Here is a 16,274-nt window from a genome sequence, read left to right on the forward strand (position 1 = left end):
ATTTGTTCGGTCAGAGAATGAGTCGACAGTTGTTATGTTCTGTATGAACAAAGTTTTAAGTGTGAAACTTCTAAGCTGGAGTTAAGTTGGTTGTCTTATTCTTGTGAACACAAGACTGCGCTGCGAAACTACTTAAGTGTTCAGTCATGTTGTTCTGGTCCAAACATCCATTTCTTGAGGCTTTTATGCGATCAGATCGTCTGTTCCTAGATAGCCATGAACTATTGAACAGGCCATCACATTTCTTCAATATAAATACAACAGGTTTCCCAACTTGAATCTCCAACGTATATTCTCATCACATCATCCACAAACATACTCAACTGACGCAAGAGTTAACTTGCCGCAACACAAACAACCCAAATCCAACAACTTCACCATACCAAACTCGTCAAAATGTGTCAATTATCCAGCACCGCTACCATATGCGACTCCTGCCGTCATCTCATCGACTACACCTCCAGCAAGTCCTTCTGCCCTCTTGTCTTGAACCCCGTGATGTGTAATTTAAGCCTGAAACCCGTCGATGAAAATCTAGAGTGTCCTCAGAACCCTGCGATTCAAGTCAACAAAGAGCGAGCGTGTCTTGAAGAGCCAAAGGATACAACTCGTTATGTTCCTAAGCAGTTTTGTAAGCGTTGTGATGCCCAAGACTGTCAAGTACCCAGCCCCGGACTTTTAACTTGAGGCGGAGTTCCCGTTGCCGAGCCGGAAGCTTGAGATGGAAGGGAGGCTAAATTTTATTGGGTAAGGCGAGCTTGGAGGATGGTTACCCTGAACGAAGAGCATTGAAGGACGCTCGTCCACTCATTAATGTTCATGGTAGCTGTCACTAAATAAAGGCAACAGATTTTCTCTGTTGACTCATATTTTTTATGTTATTGTATTGATGAAATGTGATTCTGAATGTTGAGAAGAGTAAGCATTGTAAGTTGTTAGCTACCTGGATCCCCATATTCCGAGGTCAGCACTTTACACTCACTACTGATCGCGTGTAAGTCTGCGATACCGGCTTTGTTGTTCACATCTCCATTGCTTCAGCAGTTCATCTCAAAGTTGCGGGACTACATCACTCACCGAAAGTCCGGCAGAATGGCTCCAACAATTTCATCCAGCAGGGATCTTCATGGCCAATTCCGAGACTACACTCAAAGCATCGTCACATCCGGCCAACGATGAACGCTACCAACTTCCTTACTCAGAAATGTGGAGGTGCAATAATTTATCGAGTCAGAAAACCCTGATTTCTCCAATGTAACCCAGAGGCATGACCACGAGACTGGTAAAAGTCGATTGACTTTTCGGATGTAAACATAAACCCGAGTCACCTACTGACAGTTCAGGGCTATCCATGATGGGAATAAAGTCATGCACCTTAAGAATACTATGGCCGAGTATACACCGATTAGAAAGAGCATTAAAACACAACGGCAATTATAAACGGGAGTTTAGATGTCGTCCGAGATGCGGAACTAATACGAAGATATTAGTGAGAGCAATTGACTTGTCGTGTGGCTGATAACGTTATAACCCAGATAGAATACATTTCGTCCCGTCATGATGGCCTGAACGGTAACGACTCCGGGCCGAAGCCACTGTAACATCAGCGTCACCAGGCCGCTGCACTGGGTCGATAAAACTTTTGACAGAACCCGATTATCGTGGAGAAGGGAAAAAAGGACTCAACCTTACCCTGACAGTTACAGGGAAGAAACCAAGGTTTCTGTGGGATCTACACCTGTTTTCAGGTATACAATTCGTATGGTTTTGATTCCGATCTCCATCAACGTTAAAAAGCTACCTAATTTCTCCGCATGAACGAAGCGTGAGAGTCCACAACAGGGCCGATTTGAATTGCGGAGAGGAAGGTGTCTCCCCCAGACTTGAGAGACATCCCCAGCAATTGAGATGAATAGGCTAACCTCACAGACAAACTCAGTATAAATTTCGCTGGGAGAACTTCGGATCCTCGGCCAGATAGCGGCCGTATTATTCATTCTGTGGAGTGGTAAACCTGGGGCATGACACCATCACCAACAGTCGGGAATATCTTCCATTGGACACAGCGGCTAAGCTGCGGTAGATCTGTAGGAGTTCAAGTTCGCCGATGGAGATTAAACTGGGAATGGCATCACACGACGGGTTCGCATCGTGAAGGAAAATGCTACTCCGTATCGTTCATGTGAGCTAGTGAGTCGTTTCCTCTGTGCGGGGGGGTAATTGAAGCCGACGCTAACACTTGGAAATTCTGCAATGACGCAGTTTCTGTAGTAGCAAGAGAGGTTGGACTGGTGATCGCCGAGGGAAAGTGTAGCCGGTGCTGGGAATATATAAGTTGTAGTTGATAGCCTCACAAAATGAAAGAGGATCATCATCACTGAGCGCCATTCATCTTTACTCTCTCACAATGGCTAGCATTCGATCTGTGTTGGTCTCGGGTCTTTTGGCCGCGGGTGTTAATGCTCAAGCCTACGATTCGAGTGATCGCTCTGAAGATGCTTTTAGCTGGGTTCAGCCTAAGAATACCACTATTCTTGGACAATATGGCCACTCGCCTCATTATCCTGCCAGTATGTTCATCAACTCCATCAATTGAGGTTGAAGCTGTACTGACATTCTAGACAATGCTACTGGCAAGGGCTGGGAAGATGCCTTCGCCAAGGCCCAAGACTTTGTCTCCCAATTAACACTCGAGGAAAAGGCCGACATGGTCACAGGGACACCAGGTCCTTGCGTCGGCAACATCGTCGCCATTCCCCGTCTCAACTTCAACGGTCTATGTCTCCATGACGGCCCCCTCGCAATCCGTGTAGCAGACTACGCCAGTGTCTTCCCCGCTGGTGTATCCGCTGCTTCATCATGGGACAAGGACCTCCTCTACCAGCGCGGTCTCGCAATGGGACAGGAGTTCAAAGCCAAGGGTGCTCACATCCTCCTCGGCCCTGTCGCCGGTCCTCTTGGACGCTCGGCGTACTCTGGTCGTAACTGGGAGGGTTTCTCGCCGGATCCTTACCTCACCGGTGTTGCGATGGAGGAGACTATCATGGGACACCAAGATGCGGGTGTTCAGGCTACTGCGAAGCACTTCATCGGTAATGAGCAGGAAGTCATGCGAAACCCTACTTTTGTTAAGGATGGGTATATTGGCGAGGTTGATAAGGAGGCTCTTTCGTCTAACATGGATGATCGAACTATGCATGAGCTTTACCTCTGGCCTTTTGCCAATGCTGTTCATGCTAAGGCTTCTAGTATGATGTGCTCGTACCAGCGTCTCAACGGCTCCTACGGCTGCCAGAACTCAAAGGTTCTGAACGGTATTTTGCGAGATGAGCTTGGTTTCCAGGGCTATGTCATGTCCGATTGGGGTGCTACCCACGCCGGTGTTGCTGCCATCAACAGCGGTCTCGACATGGACATGCCCGGTGGTATTGGTGCTTATGGCATGTACTTCACCAAGTCATTCTTCGGTGGTAACCTCACCCGCGCTGTCAACAACGGTACCCTCGATGAGACCCGCGTCAACGACATGATCACCCGTATCATGACTCCCTACTTCTGGCTCGGCCAAGACAAGGACTATCCCTCCGTCGACCCCTCCAGCGGCGACCTCAACACCTTCAGCCCCAAGAGCACCTGGTTCCGCGAGTTTAACCTCACCGGCGAGCGAAGCCGCGACGTCCGCGGTAACCACGGTGACTTGATCCGCAAGCACGGCGCCGAGTCCACCGTCCTTCTCAAGAACGAGAAGAACGCCCTTCCCCTCAAGAAGCCCAAGTCCATTGCCGTCTTCGGCAACGATGCCGGTGATATTACCGAGGGTTTCTACAACCAGAAGGACTACGAATTCGGAACTCTTGTCGCTGGTGGTGGTTCTGGAACTGGTCGTTTGACATACCTTGTTTCGCCGCTTGCTGCTATCAATGCTCGTGCTAAGCAGGATGGCACGCTCGTTCAGCAGTGGATGAACAACACCCTTATTGCTACCACTAACGTCACTAATCTCTGGATCCCTGCTACTCCTGATGTCTGCCTGGTTTTCTTGAAGACTTGGGCTGAGGAGGCTGCTGATCGCGAGCACCTTTCCGTTGACTGGGATGGCAACGATGTTGTTGAGTCTGTTGCCAAGTACTGCAACAACACTGTCGTCGTCACTCACTCCTCTGGTATCAACACTCTTCCTTGGGCTGACCACCCCAACGTCACCGCTATTCTCGCTGCCCACTTCCCCGGTCAGGAGTCTGGTAACTCTCTTGTTGACCTCCTCTACGGCGATGTCAACCCCTCTGGTCGTCTTCCTTACACCATCGCTTTCAACGGCACCGACTACAACGCTCCTCCTACCACTGCCGTCAACACCACCGGCAAGGAGGACTGGCAGTCTTGGTTCGATGAGAAGCTCGAGATTGACTACCGCTACTTCGACGCGCACAACATCTCCGTCCGCTACGAATTCGGCTTCGGTCTCTCCTACTCCACCTTCGAAATCTCCGACATCTCCGCTGAGCCTCTCGCCTCCGACATCACCTCCCAACCCGAAGATCTCCCCGTCCAGCCCGGCGGCAACCCCGCCCTCTGGGAGACCATCTACAACGTGACCGTCTCCGTCTCCAACACCGGCAAGGTCGACGGCGCCACTGTTCCCCAGCTCTACGTCACATTCCCTGATAGCGCTCCTGCTGGTACACCACCTAAGCAGCTCCGTGGCTTTGACAAGGTTTTCCTCGAGGCTGGTGAAAGCAAGAGTGTTAGCTTTGAGCTGATGCGTCGTGATCTTAGCTACTGGGATATCATTTCTCAGAAGTGGCTTATTCCTAAGGGAGAGTTCACTATTCGTGTTGGATTCAGCAGTCGGGATTTGAAGGAGGAGACAAAGGTTACTCTTGTTGAGGGGTAGTCTAACATGTTTATGATGTATGAGATATGCCCTAATTACCTAGATAGTGAGTTCACGTTAATGTTAGTTCAAAGTAGTTTCTTGTGCCTGTAACAGCTTTTATGACCCATGTGGTGTTAAGTCAGTTGTGCGAAGAAACTGCTCTGGGGTGTGCAGTGTTTGGCAGTGATGTGGATTGACAGTGGCCGATTAGGTTGAACATCAAAGCACGATGCTCCCCTGACAACGCCAGAGAGGGTTATCCTCCCCCCTTCACCTAACAACGCAAGACTTCCGTCTCCCGACTCTACAGACATTCACGAAGAGTCCTTGAGGTGACCTCTCATCTCGTAAGTCACTGTGCTTGGATCAAAAGCAAGATACTGACCTCGCCAGCATTACCATGTCCGACTATCCCCAAGATATGCCGGCGAACTTCGCAAATGGCCGCCGCGGCTGGACCTCCGCGGATCCAGTCTACATGCCCCCAGAACCCGTCTACAAATTCTCCGACTCCGCCCTCCAGGTCGGCCACTTCAAAGAAGATCTTCCCGATGAAATCTCATCCGCCAACCGCAAGAAAAACGCCAAAGCCTACCTCATGGTGAAGCGCGACGGCGACAAGACCGGGTTCCTCTAGTGTGACGCCGATGGCAAGGCCGTGGACAAGTACATCCAGATGACTGAGGGTATTGTCATCAAAAACCTCAAGGATGATCTTGTGGAGATGTACAACTTTCAGGAGAAGAAGCTTGTGGAGAGATACAATTATGGAATCATTATTACGATGAGTCGACGTGCTATTGTCAAGTTTGTGGCGCGGGGAACGGCTGAGCCGCCTGTTATTGATGATGAGGACCAGCCTGAGCAGTACTTCAAGCAGCGTGTGTTTTGCAGCGAGACTGATCCTGAGCTGAACTGAGATCTGTTGTTGTGGTAATTGGGGGTACGAGAACAAAGGATGATGGCAGTGTATGAGGACGATATTACATCTCATCTGTTCGTTTGCAGCGACAGATAAAGAACAAAAGAACACCTTCATCCCATTAGTTGTTCAGTGGATGCACGAATTTCTTTGAGCTTCAACTGGAAAGACTTGCTCTTTGTCCATATGTGATGAGTGATGAGTTGAAATGAGAACAGTGGATGTTAACTAACACTTTATGTCCTTTGTTTAATTACTGAACAAAAGAACAGCGGATAGTAACTTGAGCTCATTGTTCAGTATGATGAGTGAGCATGAGATAGCTTACACAGCTCATGACATTAACTTCATCACATCACATCCCAAAGAAAGAATATATAGTCAGTCTCTCCCCTTATGAACACTCCAAGATAACTCATCATTTCATTCAAACAAATACTAACATCTCAAACCAACATCGACATCAACATCTCAACTCAAGATCAAACATGTGTAAACACTACATCACAACAACAAGGTGCCGAGGCTGCGGCCACTGTGTCGACATCGACTTCCACGATACCTACTGCGATGCCTACAAGAAGTCGAAAGACTGTCGCCGAAAAGTCCAGCACGAGCAGAAGGAGGTTGATGCTTCAAAATGCGATGAGTGCAAGCAGAGACGTATGTCACTGTAACTTTTCATATGAGGTAGTACTTACCAGCCCAGAGAAACTAACCGATGAATGTGTGGTCAGGAAAAAAGAGACAAGCTTCAGGTTAGGAGAGCCCAATGCTATAGTTCTAGGTCGTCCTCGTGGAAAATAAGTGAAGCTATCACGAACTCTTGGACGGTTGACTAGCTCAGCTCATTATTTAGTCCAGGGCGTCAATTTTGCAAAGAAAAAAAGTCTATCTAGACACAATAAGAATAAATTAAAATCTATTTTGCTTCGATACTAAGTTTTCTAGTTCTAGTAATGTTTTTGTGAAGTTCTCCCGTGTTATAAAAACGATGTAGGGTATTTCGGTGAAGGTATAGATCAAGTCGCGTACGTGCTTGTCGTGGCTCGATCTGTGGCGTAGGGCTGATCAGATAACCACCGACGAGCTCGCCAAATGCCACATGGACGCGATTGACGATGTTCGTCAAGAAACGATAGGTGTCGTAAACATTACTGAGTCACAGCGCACGATCAGAGTGGGCATTCCGTGATCCACGCAACAGACGTATAGATTGGCGTGGTGTTTACTCTGGCGACCTCAATTGAAGCTTCAGAACGACGAACGGGCCATTGAACCTGATCTTGGGCTCGAAGTCAAATCTAAACTCGAAACAGGGCAGCATTGACTCAATACCAAAGCGCGATGCATCAAACTTACACGCGGTCCCAAGTCCATCATGAAACCAAGCACAAGACATGCTGCTCACTAAACCCTAGAAAGAATCTTCAAAGGTGGATGTCCTGCATAACTACCGAACACAAAAGCGAATAAAAAGCAAGGCAAATAATCCCAGCCAGACTCTTTTATGCTTTTTATTCAAAGGGATTGGTCTACAAGTCTCCAAACGCGAGACCAGTCTCGATGGATTCAATGGTGGAGACGTGTTGAAGAAATTGGAGGTTGAACACCTCGAGACAGGAGGTTGGCTTTTACAACAGTCCCGTTAAAATCTCAACGGCAGTTACTTTACAGCTGAATTGATAATTAACGTGTAATTGAAAGGGAGATATTAAGTTAGAGACAGTAAGAAAAGGGATATACAAAAAAGAAAAGGAGATTCGTTACACATGAGACATCAAACATGTCAAGCAAGGATCTAAAACGCAGCCACTATAACTCAGCGCGTCCAGTGAGCGTCATCGTTGTCGATTCACCAACACGGGTGCCCACATTACCACTCAACGCGCCCCCACGCAAGACCGCGTTAAGCACCTAAATTTTGAAGAAGTCACTAATTTACAGCGCTGTCAACCACTGTAAAAACGCCAACGCCAAAAAACCACGACAGCTCGCGAAGCGCCGCGTTCCCCTTCCCGCGTAAAAGGGTAAAGCGGAGCATGCCTCTTTAAATACCTCCCGGTACCCAACACGAGACCTTTCTTACATCTCACCACCACCTGCACGTTTACTTCCTACATACAAAAGGTTTCACGCTTGGTCGAGTCTTTGGGACCGATAATTTGCCTGATTCATTCTTTTTAACCCTATGATTTAAAAGGAAGTACACTTGTTAAAGAGAGATACTAGACCGCCTTTCGTGTCGTCATCGTTCTGCAAGAGATCTTCTACCACGACGCCTATTGGCGAGACGTCAAAAGGATAAGGGACAAAATTGGCGGAAAAGAAAGATTCGATCTTGATTTCGAATTCTGAGCGAGTTTGACATTTGCACTTTACGCGTGTTTCTGGTCTCGTCTCCTTCGTCTCTGGACGCGATCCAGTTCGACCTCGATCCTCAATCCTCAATCCTCGATCTACAACACCACGAACCGATACAACTCTACACCAGAGCCAAAACACAAAAATGGACTCTCTAGGTTCATCACCACGAAAAGGCTCCTCCGCCGAACCAACACTACCAACAATGAAACCCTACTCCCTCGCCGGCTCCAAGCGTTCAGCACCGAGTCTCCTCCCGCCCTTTGAGCCGCTATCCTCATCTCCAAACCTCCCTCGACCCGTGAAGCGACAAAATCTCGGCTCCATTTCTGGTTCTGGTCGTTCTTCGTCTCGAGCTCACCTCAAATATCCTACTCCTGTTCCTACTTCGAGTACAGGTATCCTCTCGAGTTCCCCGCCTCAACGGTCCGCTACCGCTTCCGAGCGTGCCCCGCTCGCTGCCGTCCCCGCTGTCGAACTCTCGGAAAATGGCGAGACCCTCATCATGGGCCGATCGTCAAATTCGTCACACTACCAGATTTCCGCTGACCGCCTCGTTTCCCGTGTCCACGTAAAGGCTCGCTTCGTTGCTGCTGCGAGTCCTCTTGAGCCCAGTAAGATCGAAATCGTCTGCAATGGCTGGAATGGTCTCAAGCTGCATAGCCAGGGTCGTACTTGGGAGCTGTACAAGGGCGATAGCTTCACCAGTGAAACAGAGGGCTCGGAGATCATTATTGACGTGCAGAACTCGCGTGTTCTCGTCCAATGGCCCAAGCGGGCTCTTGATCATCTCTCTGACACTACTTGGGATTCTCCTCCCTGCCAGGCTCGTGCCCAGGCCATTCTCCAGTCTTCCCCTCCTCGTCGCGCTTCTCGTATTGCTTCTCCCGAGAGCCCCACGCCTGCTAGTCTGTCTAGCTCCCGCCGCCTCCAGGCTCTGCTACCCGGACAGCGTGACATTGAAATCTACGAAGATGATGCTGAGCCTGAGCTTCCTGAGCACAAGCATGATCCTACTAGCATCAATGTCAGCATGTGCACCGAAATGACTGCCAGCTTCAGCAGTGAGGTCAGTGATGGTGAGGACCACAACCCCGATGAGGAGAATGATCCTATCGTGCACTCTTTCGGTCCTTTTGGCGCCGACATTTCCTGCCGGTTGGCTTCGATAACGACAAAGTCTCCCAAGGTGTTCAAGAGTGTCAAGCGTGCCAACCCTCTCCACAGCGCCATTGCTTCCGATCTGTTCGCTCCTCGTCAGATTCCTGCTGCTCCTCAGTCTCCTCGCAAGCAGCAAGCCAGAACGGAGTCTCCACTCTCATCTCCTCCTCGCATGTCTTCTCCCACTCCGGAAATCTTCAGGATGTCCTTCGAGTCCAACCCTGCTGTTGGTAACCATGTTATCAACCAGCTCGCCTTCTCGCGTCTGTCTTCAACTCCTCTGTCCACCATCATGGCGCACCTCCCCTCCGAGGAGAAGCGAGATATTTCCAAGGACGATCTCCGCGATGTCATTGAGAGCACACCCTGCATTGGTATCATCAAGCGTCAGGGCAAGGACGCCGCTGGCAAGCCCCTGGAGAGCGAGTACTACTACGTCCCTGAGGAAGACGACGACCAGCAGCGTCGTGCCGCAGTGGTCGATGGCCTTCGCAAGCCCAGTCTCCGCGCTTGTCGCAAGCAACACAAGGTTTGTAACATTCATCATTTCACAATTGGGACTCAAGACTTACACTATATAATAGCAATACTACTGGAAGCGACCCAAGACTCCTTGATCCACTTGTCTTTTCACGTACATACGATTCTTCACTCCGAGAGATGACTACATGATTCTCAAAGTTTCTTGTTTAACGGTGGATGTCTGTTTTTTTGCTGTATACCCCCATTTTTATTTCCATGTTTCTACATTTCTTTCTTGTCCCTGACGGCTCTCATGTTTCGCAAACTGCATAGCATTGGCGTCTTAGTTTTATTTCTGCATGATGGAGTTGGAAAGGTTTAACAAAAAAGGGAAGACGATATGATATGCCTTGTGTTGAACATATAGAAAGCAAAGGGCTTGGGGTAGCGTATTCTTGTACCTGTTTTTAATGTGTGTATGGTATGTTGTATGAGAGCAAAGCAATGGAATATTTTCCCTGTTAATTTGGTTTGCTTATGTGAGGAAGTCATCCAGTTGGTGGATGATCTGATGAGCATCACGAGGTCAACTAATGGTCTCGACTTTTACGTGCATGATTCCACCAACGAACGAGGCCTGTAGCCCTTAACCCGGGGACATTTGGGGTACCCCGGAGAATGCCACATGCATTTGATGTAACTCCAGAACCTCAATTTCTGTTTTACCCGGCAGATCAACCTGTAGAAACAATACCGAATAAAGACAGATGCATATTCAATGATACAACCCAAGAATACTTACAAATCACAGTGGAATATCTGTGAATCACTGCATTGATTGCTTATCACCGCATTGATTGTTATTATCACAGCATTATATCCACCATCACACGACACCCAAATCCCGAGGTCCGATCTTGTCCATCAAAACTCTAAAAGCCCGAGATAATCACGCCTCAGCGTCACTTTATGCGTCAGGCCATTCAATTCGCCACATCCAATCATCTACATCCGTATCTCCAATCAGTCACCCCAAGTGAACGCTTGGGTCCAATCAGTCACGTCTGCTTGCTCAAATGTACGCTTGAGTCACGCTTGTAGGGGTTGAGCTGAAGAGGGGATTCTCTTAGATCTAATTGTGCTTCCCGGGAAGAACTGTGTATAAATATGACAAGAAGGTCCTGATTGAAAGGAAGCTGCAAGTAAGAAAGTTAAACTTAACATACCTTGATTAAAGTATCAATTGACTTTATTGTTATTGAGGGTAAGTGCGCTGAAGGGTAATGGGGTATAAGACATGCTGATTGAAACTACAGCAACTCACATACCAACAAACCTCTATATCAACATTCGCCTCACCCCAACATCAAACCTACAACCCAATCGTTCAATATAATATTATCATTCACAATGGATCGCCAACCAACAACAATCTCAACATCCCACACAACCCCTCCCTCAGAAGGTACTACAACCTACACGCTTCCAATTCTGCACAAGCTGACATCGACATCCGCAGCTCCAACTTCTCCATCCGCCCAAGCCGGTGCCGACCGATGCATGCGCCACACGAATAGCTGGACCCCCTCGATCCAGCGACGACAGAGCTGGAGTCCTGAGGAGCAGAAGCATGAGATGCACATGAACAAGATTGGGCAGGTAGCTACAGGTCCTGGATTCACAGAGCGAGAGGGCTCTTAGATCAGAAATGTTGGGATAAGGACAAAAGGGAAATTGTAATTGTACGGAAGGCTTTAATGGAATGGGTATGGAAAACACAAGGAGGCAAAAAAGTCACGGACATTGTACACTACAGATTGGCTACCAAAAGTATCAGCCCAAGAATGAACACGATTGCTTTATAAACGAATGTCATTGTAATCATAGCTATCGAATGATGCAAATTGATGTGCCGAGGTATCTTGACTCCTTAGCTCCGTGTTATCATGCTCCGCTGAATGCGTCCCACATGTAAACTTCCAACCAACAAAGAAAACAGGCTGTCATACCATAAACGCTGGGGGATGGCTGAGGCATCCTCAAGCCCAATCGCTGAAATCCCAATGCCAAACTCCGAAGCAATTTCATTATATGCCTTAAAACTGAGCCTTTGCAAAACTCCCATCCTACCACATAAAAGGCACTGTCGTTCGAGCTAATTCCGTATCCCATCGTATCCCCTAGTTCTGCTGCTTCACATCAGAGCTTCTAGTATTCAAAGACTTCGTTAACAAGGCCGCTGCGTAAGCCGATCCTGCAACCACACCAGTTCCCACCAGAATCTTGCGCCCGATGCTTCTCTTCTTGGTCGACTTCTTCGTCTTAGAATTCATCGATCGCCGAGTTGAGAATCGCTTAGATCTTTGGCACTGGCTGTCAGTCCAAATCCTGGAAATGCTGTCAGAGGTGGGAGAGGTTCCACCTTGACTGACCATTTTATCGGCTGACTGCATTTTACGAAAGATCAACATCTGCCCGCTTCCCGACACTACTTCGTAGCCTTCCTTTTGAAGTGACTTGAAGTAAGGTAGAAACTTGGCAGGGTCCACCAGCTTGACAAGAGCATCAGGAATGGGCATTGGGTTGTCGCTAGCGCCGACTGCGGAATTGGCTTCAGCCACGCTCATCACCCTCGAAACTGGGTCAAAAGCGACAATCTTGTAGGAAGCCATATTGGGCATCTCTGATGTCTTTGTCGTAGACTCTTTAGGCGTGTAATGTTTCTCCATGACAGGCATTGTTGGGCGCCCACACTCTTCGGAATAACTTGTCTGCAGACCCTGAGGTTCGCGCGAATACAGGTCCTTAATCCTCTTGGCCGCATAGCGATCTAGTGCCGTTTTTAATCTTGTGTCATCCACAGGAAAGCTCTCGTCCATAGATCCGGGCTCAATATCATCTTCCATAGCGCTTGAGGTTTCTTTCACGGGTGGTGATGTTCCTGAAATGTTATTGGGAAGCAGTACCGACTTGGATGATGAATTGTCCCTGCTCCAGGACCTGGCAAAATCCTCGGGAAAGTCACGTACATAGTTCCCCGTAAGTTTGGAAACATGCGCCGTCTTGACCTGTTGACCTCTGTTGCTAGACAGATCTTGGTTCTTGGCTCGTTGACTGCTTTCTTGGGCTCTGCGAAGGACTGCAGCTCGGATGACATCGGCGCTTTCAGGGCCGGAAGGGTCAATATTAATTTCCGTAGAGCCGGGAGAAGACCTGTTCGGGGATCGAGAATAAGTATATAATGCTGAATCCGGGGAATCTTGGGAACCTGCCTTGGAATCGAACTCTCGGAGGCCGCGGGCGACTTCATCCAGAGGGACCGACATCTTGCCAGGGGGTTCGTTGGGACGAACTCCTGTGTACTTGCGCAGGTCCTGGAAGACCTTGGAGGCCTCCTCGGGCTGAACAGGATAGCCCTGAGCCTGGGAAGCAAACTCGGAGTGCCTGTAACTGCCAAGATCCGTGTAATTCTTGCTCCGCTCCTCAGGATGCACCGCCTGGATGATGTCGTCAAAGCCAGCTGATGGATACTTGTGTAGATCCTTGTACTGCTTTGATGCCACTTCCGGGTGAACGCGCTCTGTGTGGGGGTCGCCATTCTCGAAAGAACCATACGCACCCAAGTCAGCATACTTCTTCGACGCAACCTCAGGATGGATACGCGGTGTAGGGTCATCCGCGTTCTCGAATTTGCGGTAGGCGGGGAGATCCTTGTACACCTTGGAAGCCTCTTCAGGATGGACTTGCTCGACAGGGGGTGACAAGTCACGAGCAGCATACTTATGAACGTCTTTGTAACGCTTTGACTCCTCCTCTGCCGTCAACGGTCGCAAACCATCAGGCTCATTCCACTTGAAGCCACCGCGGTACAAGTGAAGGTCGTCATAATTCTTGGATAACTCCTCAGGGGTAGGCTCTCTGAGACCATCTGGCTCGTTCCAGTGGTAAGGACCATACTTGTGAAGGTCATCATACTTGCTTGCAAAGTCCTCGACTGGAGCATCGACCTTCGGTGCTACGGGCTTGCCTCGCATGGTACGGTCCATCTGCGCCTTCTCGTGGGCCTTCAAAACCGACTGACTGGCTTCAAAAGGATCTGCGTATTGATCCAAATCCTTGTACTGCTTGGACTCCTCCTCAGGCGTCAGACGACGCAGACCGTCAGGCTCATTCCATTCAACAGGTTTGTACAAATGAAGATCTTTGTAGTTCTTGGAACGTTCCTCAGGCGTGGGCTCACGCAGGCCATCGGGTTCGTTCCAATACACACCTCTGTCATACATATGCAGATCGGCGTAGTTCTTGGAAAGTTCCTCAGCAGTCTGTGGCCTTTTTCCATCAGGCTCGTTGTGGTAGACTGGCTTGTACTGATCCAAATCATCATAGACCTTGGATTGCTCTTCAGCGGTCAATTGACGTTTGGCTAGCGGGTCGTCCAAGTTCGCAGAGGAGTACTTGTCAAGATCTTTGTACTGCTTAGAATCCTCTTCGACTGTAGTATGTCGCTTTCCATCAGGCTCATTGTACTTGACAGGGCCGTACTTGTCCAAATCATCGTATTCGGTAGACTTCTCTTGAGGTCTCTCATCGATTACAGGTTCATACTTATCAAGATCGTCGTACTTGGGTTGATCTGGCTGCTTGGTCTCAGTATCGACTGTAGGCTTGTACTTGTCCAAGTCGTTATACTTGGGAGTCGAGTCAGCCTCGACAGACACATCAACGAAGTCAGTTGGCTTGTAGTCTCGTTGGGCTTCGCATCGAGCTGCTGTTCCGACCATTGTAGACTTTGACACCCGGCGATTTGTTATAGGATCGATGAAAGTAGCATCTTGTCCGTGAACAGCAGAGAAGAGTGTGTCTTTCGAGCTTGCCGCACTTGCACTTGCAGGACTGAAGTGGTGAGCATTGGTAAGAGTAGCCTTGCGAATGTTGGCCTTGCTATCACCTCGAAACAAGTGCTCAATAGCACTTCGCTCCACATCTTCAATATTCGCTCCTGGTCGGATACCAAATAGGTCACCGGCCCAGGTCGTAACTTGATCAATGGTAGGAAACTTTGAGACATCGGCGGATCGGTTGAGGCCTTTTGCAGCCTTCTTGGCAGAAACTTTGGACTTGGCGTCCCAAGAAATGCTGCGATTCAACGATACAGGTTGCTGGAATCTGATTGAACCACGCCGGCGTCCATTTCGGAACTCAGAAGAGGTCGAAGATGACACGGCGGGAGAATAGTGTCTGCATTGCTCGCATTTCGATTGTAACGAAATAGTAGAACGTAAAACATTCGCAGTGCCAGTGCGAGACTGGACAAGTCGTTCACTTGTCCAGATGCGTGTTGCCGCTAGCATGGTGTAGTAGAGCTATGGATGACCTAAAATGAGCTGGTTAAGGTCAGTACTGTGTAAGTGAGTCAAGTAGTAACACATGCTGGTTGCGAATGCCAAACATGTTGCAGAAGCTATCAACTTACAAGTATGATTGAGGGCGAGCACCCAGGTCACAATCCTGGGGCTGCTATTGGAACAGTTCAAAAGGCACGGTACGTGATGTAAGGCTGGAAACCGAAGCCGTCGGTTCTTGAAGTGAGACAGTAGTGACTAACACGGTGAAAATTGTATTGAATGCGAGCGTAAACTGATGTAAACTGAATGTGAATAATGTGAAACTGAAGAATGAAAAGAAAAGATGACGAGCTACATGAGGGGAACCCAAGACCTTAAAACACACTGGATGGACGGAACGGAAACGACGAACGACGACACGCGATGGGGCCTTGTTTGGTCAGGGACGGCCTGCGGTTCAATAAAGGCCGGGGGAAGGCACTAATGGAAGTGGAGACCCTATAAAGTTGGGGGGAGTGGAGAGGACATGGCCTAAGAAAAAGAGGGGACATGGAGAGAAACAGCCAGTGTAAGATACAATTGGATTGAGGATTGTGAAAGAGCTAGAGCTGGAGGAGGGGCTTGTTTGGTGACGCCGTGAAACCGTAACACGACTGACCAGTTGTGACTCGTGTTGAAAGCCTCTTGTGTCTTGTTACATTGTATTCAGATTCACTCAGAGACTTCAGTCCACAACCCGGTAAGAATAGAGCTTACCAAGCGCCGCAAACGTGTCTCAACCTGCTGACGGTTTAAGGCATTGAGAGCTCTACCTATCTTAGGTACTTTAGGTACCCCAGGCAGGGAAGTATTCGGACCATTCAACCGCTGTAACGAACCGTGACTGCAGAAGTATCGACTGCTCAGACCCACTGCTCGTCGTCCATTTGCGGGGAACGCTGTTCCCGCCCCGCCTGTCCGTGAACCAGCCGTTGACGTCAAGCTCGCAGGGCCCAGAGCCTCTGCTTGGGGAGTTAATGATGGGCACATCTGTTTACACAGCCGCTTGCTATTTGACTGGAAGATCTTGTGAAACAGTGGCTTCCTTGATCCCAGACCAGCAAGTAACTATCGTGACCTCCAAAAACAGACATTCCGCTCATTA

At 48.9% G+C, this 16,274-nt stretch overlaps 6 protein-coding genes across 6 annotated transcripts; 5 read left to right on the plus strand and 1 right to left on the minus strand.

Moving 5' to 3' along the window:
- Positions 1 to 1,994: 1,994 nt before the first annotated feature.
- On the plus strand, positions 1,995 to 4,952 carry BKA55DRAFT_100345 (glycoside hydrolase superfamily). Its single transcript, XM_046184664.1, has 2 exons — positions 1,995 to 2,570; positions 2,622 to 4,952. The coding sequence occupies exons 1-2, from the start codon at positions 2,408 to 2,410 to the stop codon at positions 4,892 to 4,894; spliced, it is 2,436 nt and encodes an 811-aa protein (XP_046047111.1). The 5' UTR covers positions 1,995 to 2,407; the 3' UTR covers positions 4,895 to 4,952.
- A 324-nt stretch (positions 4,953 to 5,276) lies between these two features.
- BKA55DRAFT_692782 (uncharacterized protein) lies at positions 5,277 to 5,795 on the plus strand (the record flags this gene model as incomplete). The annotated part of the gene is made up of 2 exons (XM_046199827.1): positions 5,277 to 5,477; positions 5,532 to 5,795. 2 exons carry the CDS (start codon positions 5,277 to 5,279, stop codon positions 5,793 to 5,795), a joined length of 465 nt encoding a protein of 154 aa, XP_046047112.1.
- Positions 5,796 to 6,253: 458 nt separating this feature from the next.
- BKA55DRAFT_575193 (uncharacterized protein) lies at positions 6,254 to 6,664 on the plus strand. The gene is made up of 2 exons (XM_046193369.1): positions 6,254 to 6,461; positions 6,536 to 6,664. Exons 1-2 carry the CDS (start codon positions 6,287 to 6,289, stop codon positions 6,559 to 6,561), a joined length of 201 nt encoding a protein of 66 aa, XP_046047113.1. The 5' UTR covers positions 6,254 to 6,286; the 3' UTR covers positions 6,562 to 6,664.
- Positions 6,665 to 8,307: 1,643 nt separating this feature from the next.
- On the plus strand, positions 8,308 to 9,940 carry BKA55DRAFT_516907 (uncharacterized protein; the record flags this gene model as incomplete). The annotated part of the gene is made up of 2 exons (XM_046188128.1): positions 8,308 to 9,852; positions 9,908 to 9,940. 2 exons carry the CDS (start codon positions 8,308 to 8,310, stop codon positions 9,938 to 9,940), a joined length of 1,578 nt encoding a protein of 525 aa, XP_046047114.1.
- A 1,255-nt stretch (positions 9,941 to 11,195) lies between these two features.
- BKA55DRAFT_692784 (uncharacterized protein) lies at positions 11,196 to 11,486 on the plus strand (the record flags this gene model as incomplete). The annotated part of the gene is made up of 2 exons (XM_046199828.1): positions 11,196 to 11,250; positions 11,305 to 11,486. The coding sequence occupies 2 exons, from the start codon at positions 11,196 to 11,198 to the stop codon at positions 11,484 to 11,486; spliced, it is 237 nt and encodes a 78-aa protein (XP_046047115.1).
- A 1,304-nt stretch (positions 11,487 to 12,790) lies between these two features.
- Positions 12,791 to 15,364, minus strand: BKA55DRAFT_100443 (uncharacterized protein). Its single transcript, XM_046184665.1, has 3 exons — positions 15,259 to 15,364; positions 13,058 to 15,169; positions 12,791 to 12,998 (listed from the first exon to the last, which is right to left on the minus strand). The coding sequence occupies exons 2-3, from the start codon at positions 15,134 to 15,136 to the stop codon at positions 12,972 to 12,974; spliced, it is 2,106 nt and encodes a 701-aa protein (XP_046047116.1). The 5' UTR covers positions 15,137 to 15,169; positions 15,259 to 15,364; the 3' UTR covers positions 12,791 to 12,971.
- Between the last annotated feature and the right edge of the window lie 910 nt (positions 15,365 to 16,274).

This window comes from Fusarium redolens, assembly GCF_020744475.1.
Source record: "Fusarium redolens strain MPI-CAGE-AT-0023 chromosome Unknown BKA55scaffold_12, whole genome shotgun sequence".
Taxonomy (NCBI): Eukaryota; Fungi; Ascomycota; class Sordariomycetes; order Hypocreales; family Nectriaceae; genus Fusarium; species Fusarium redolens.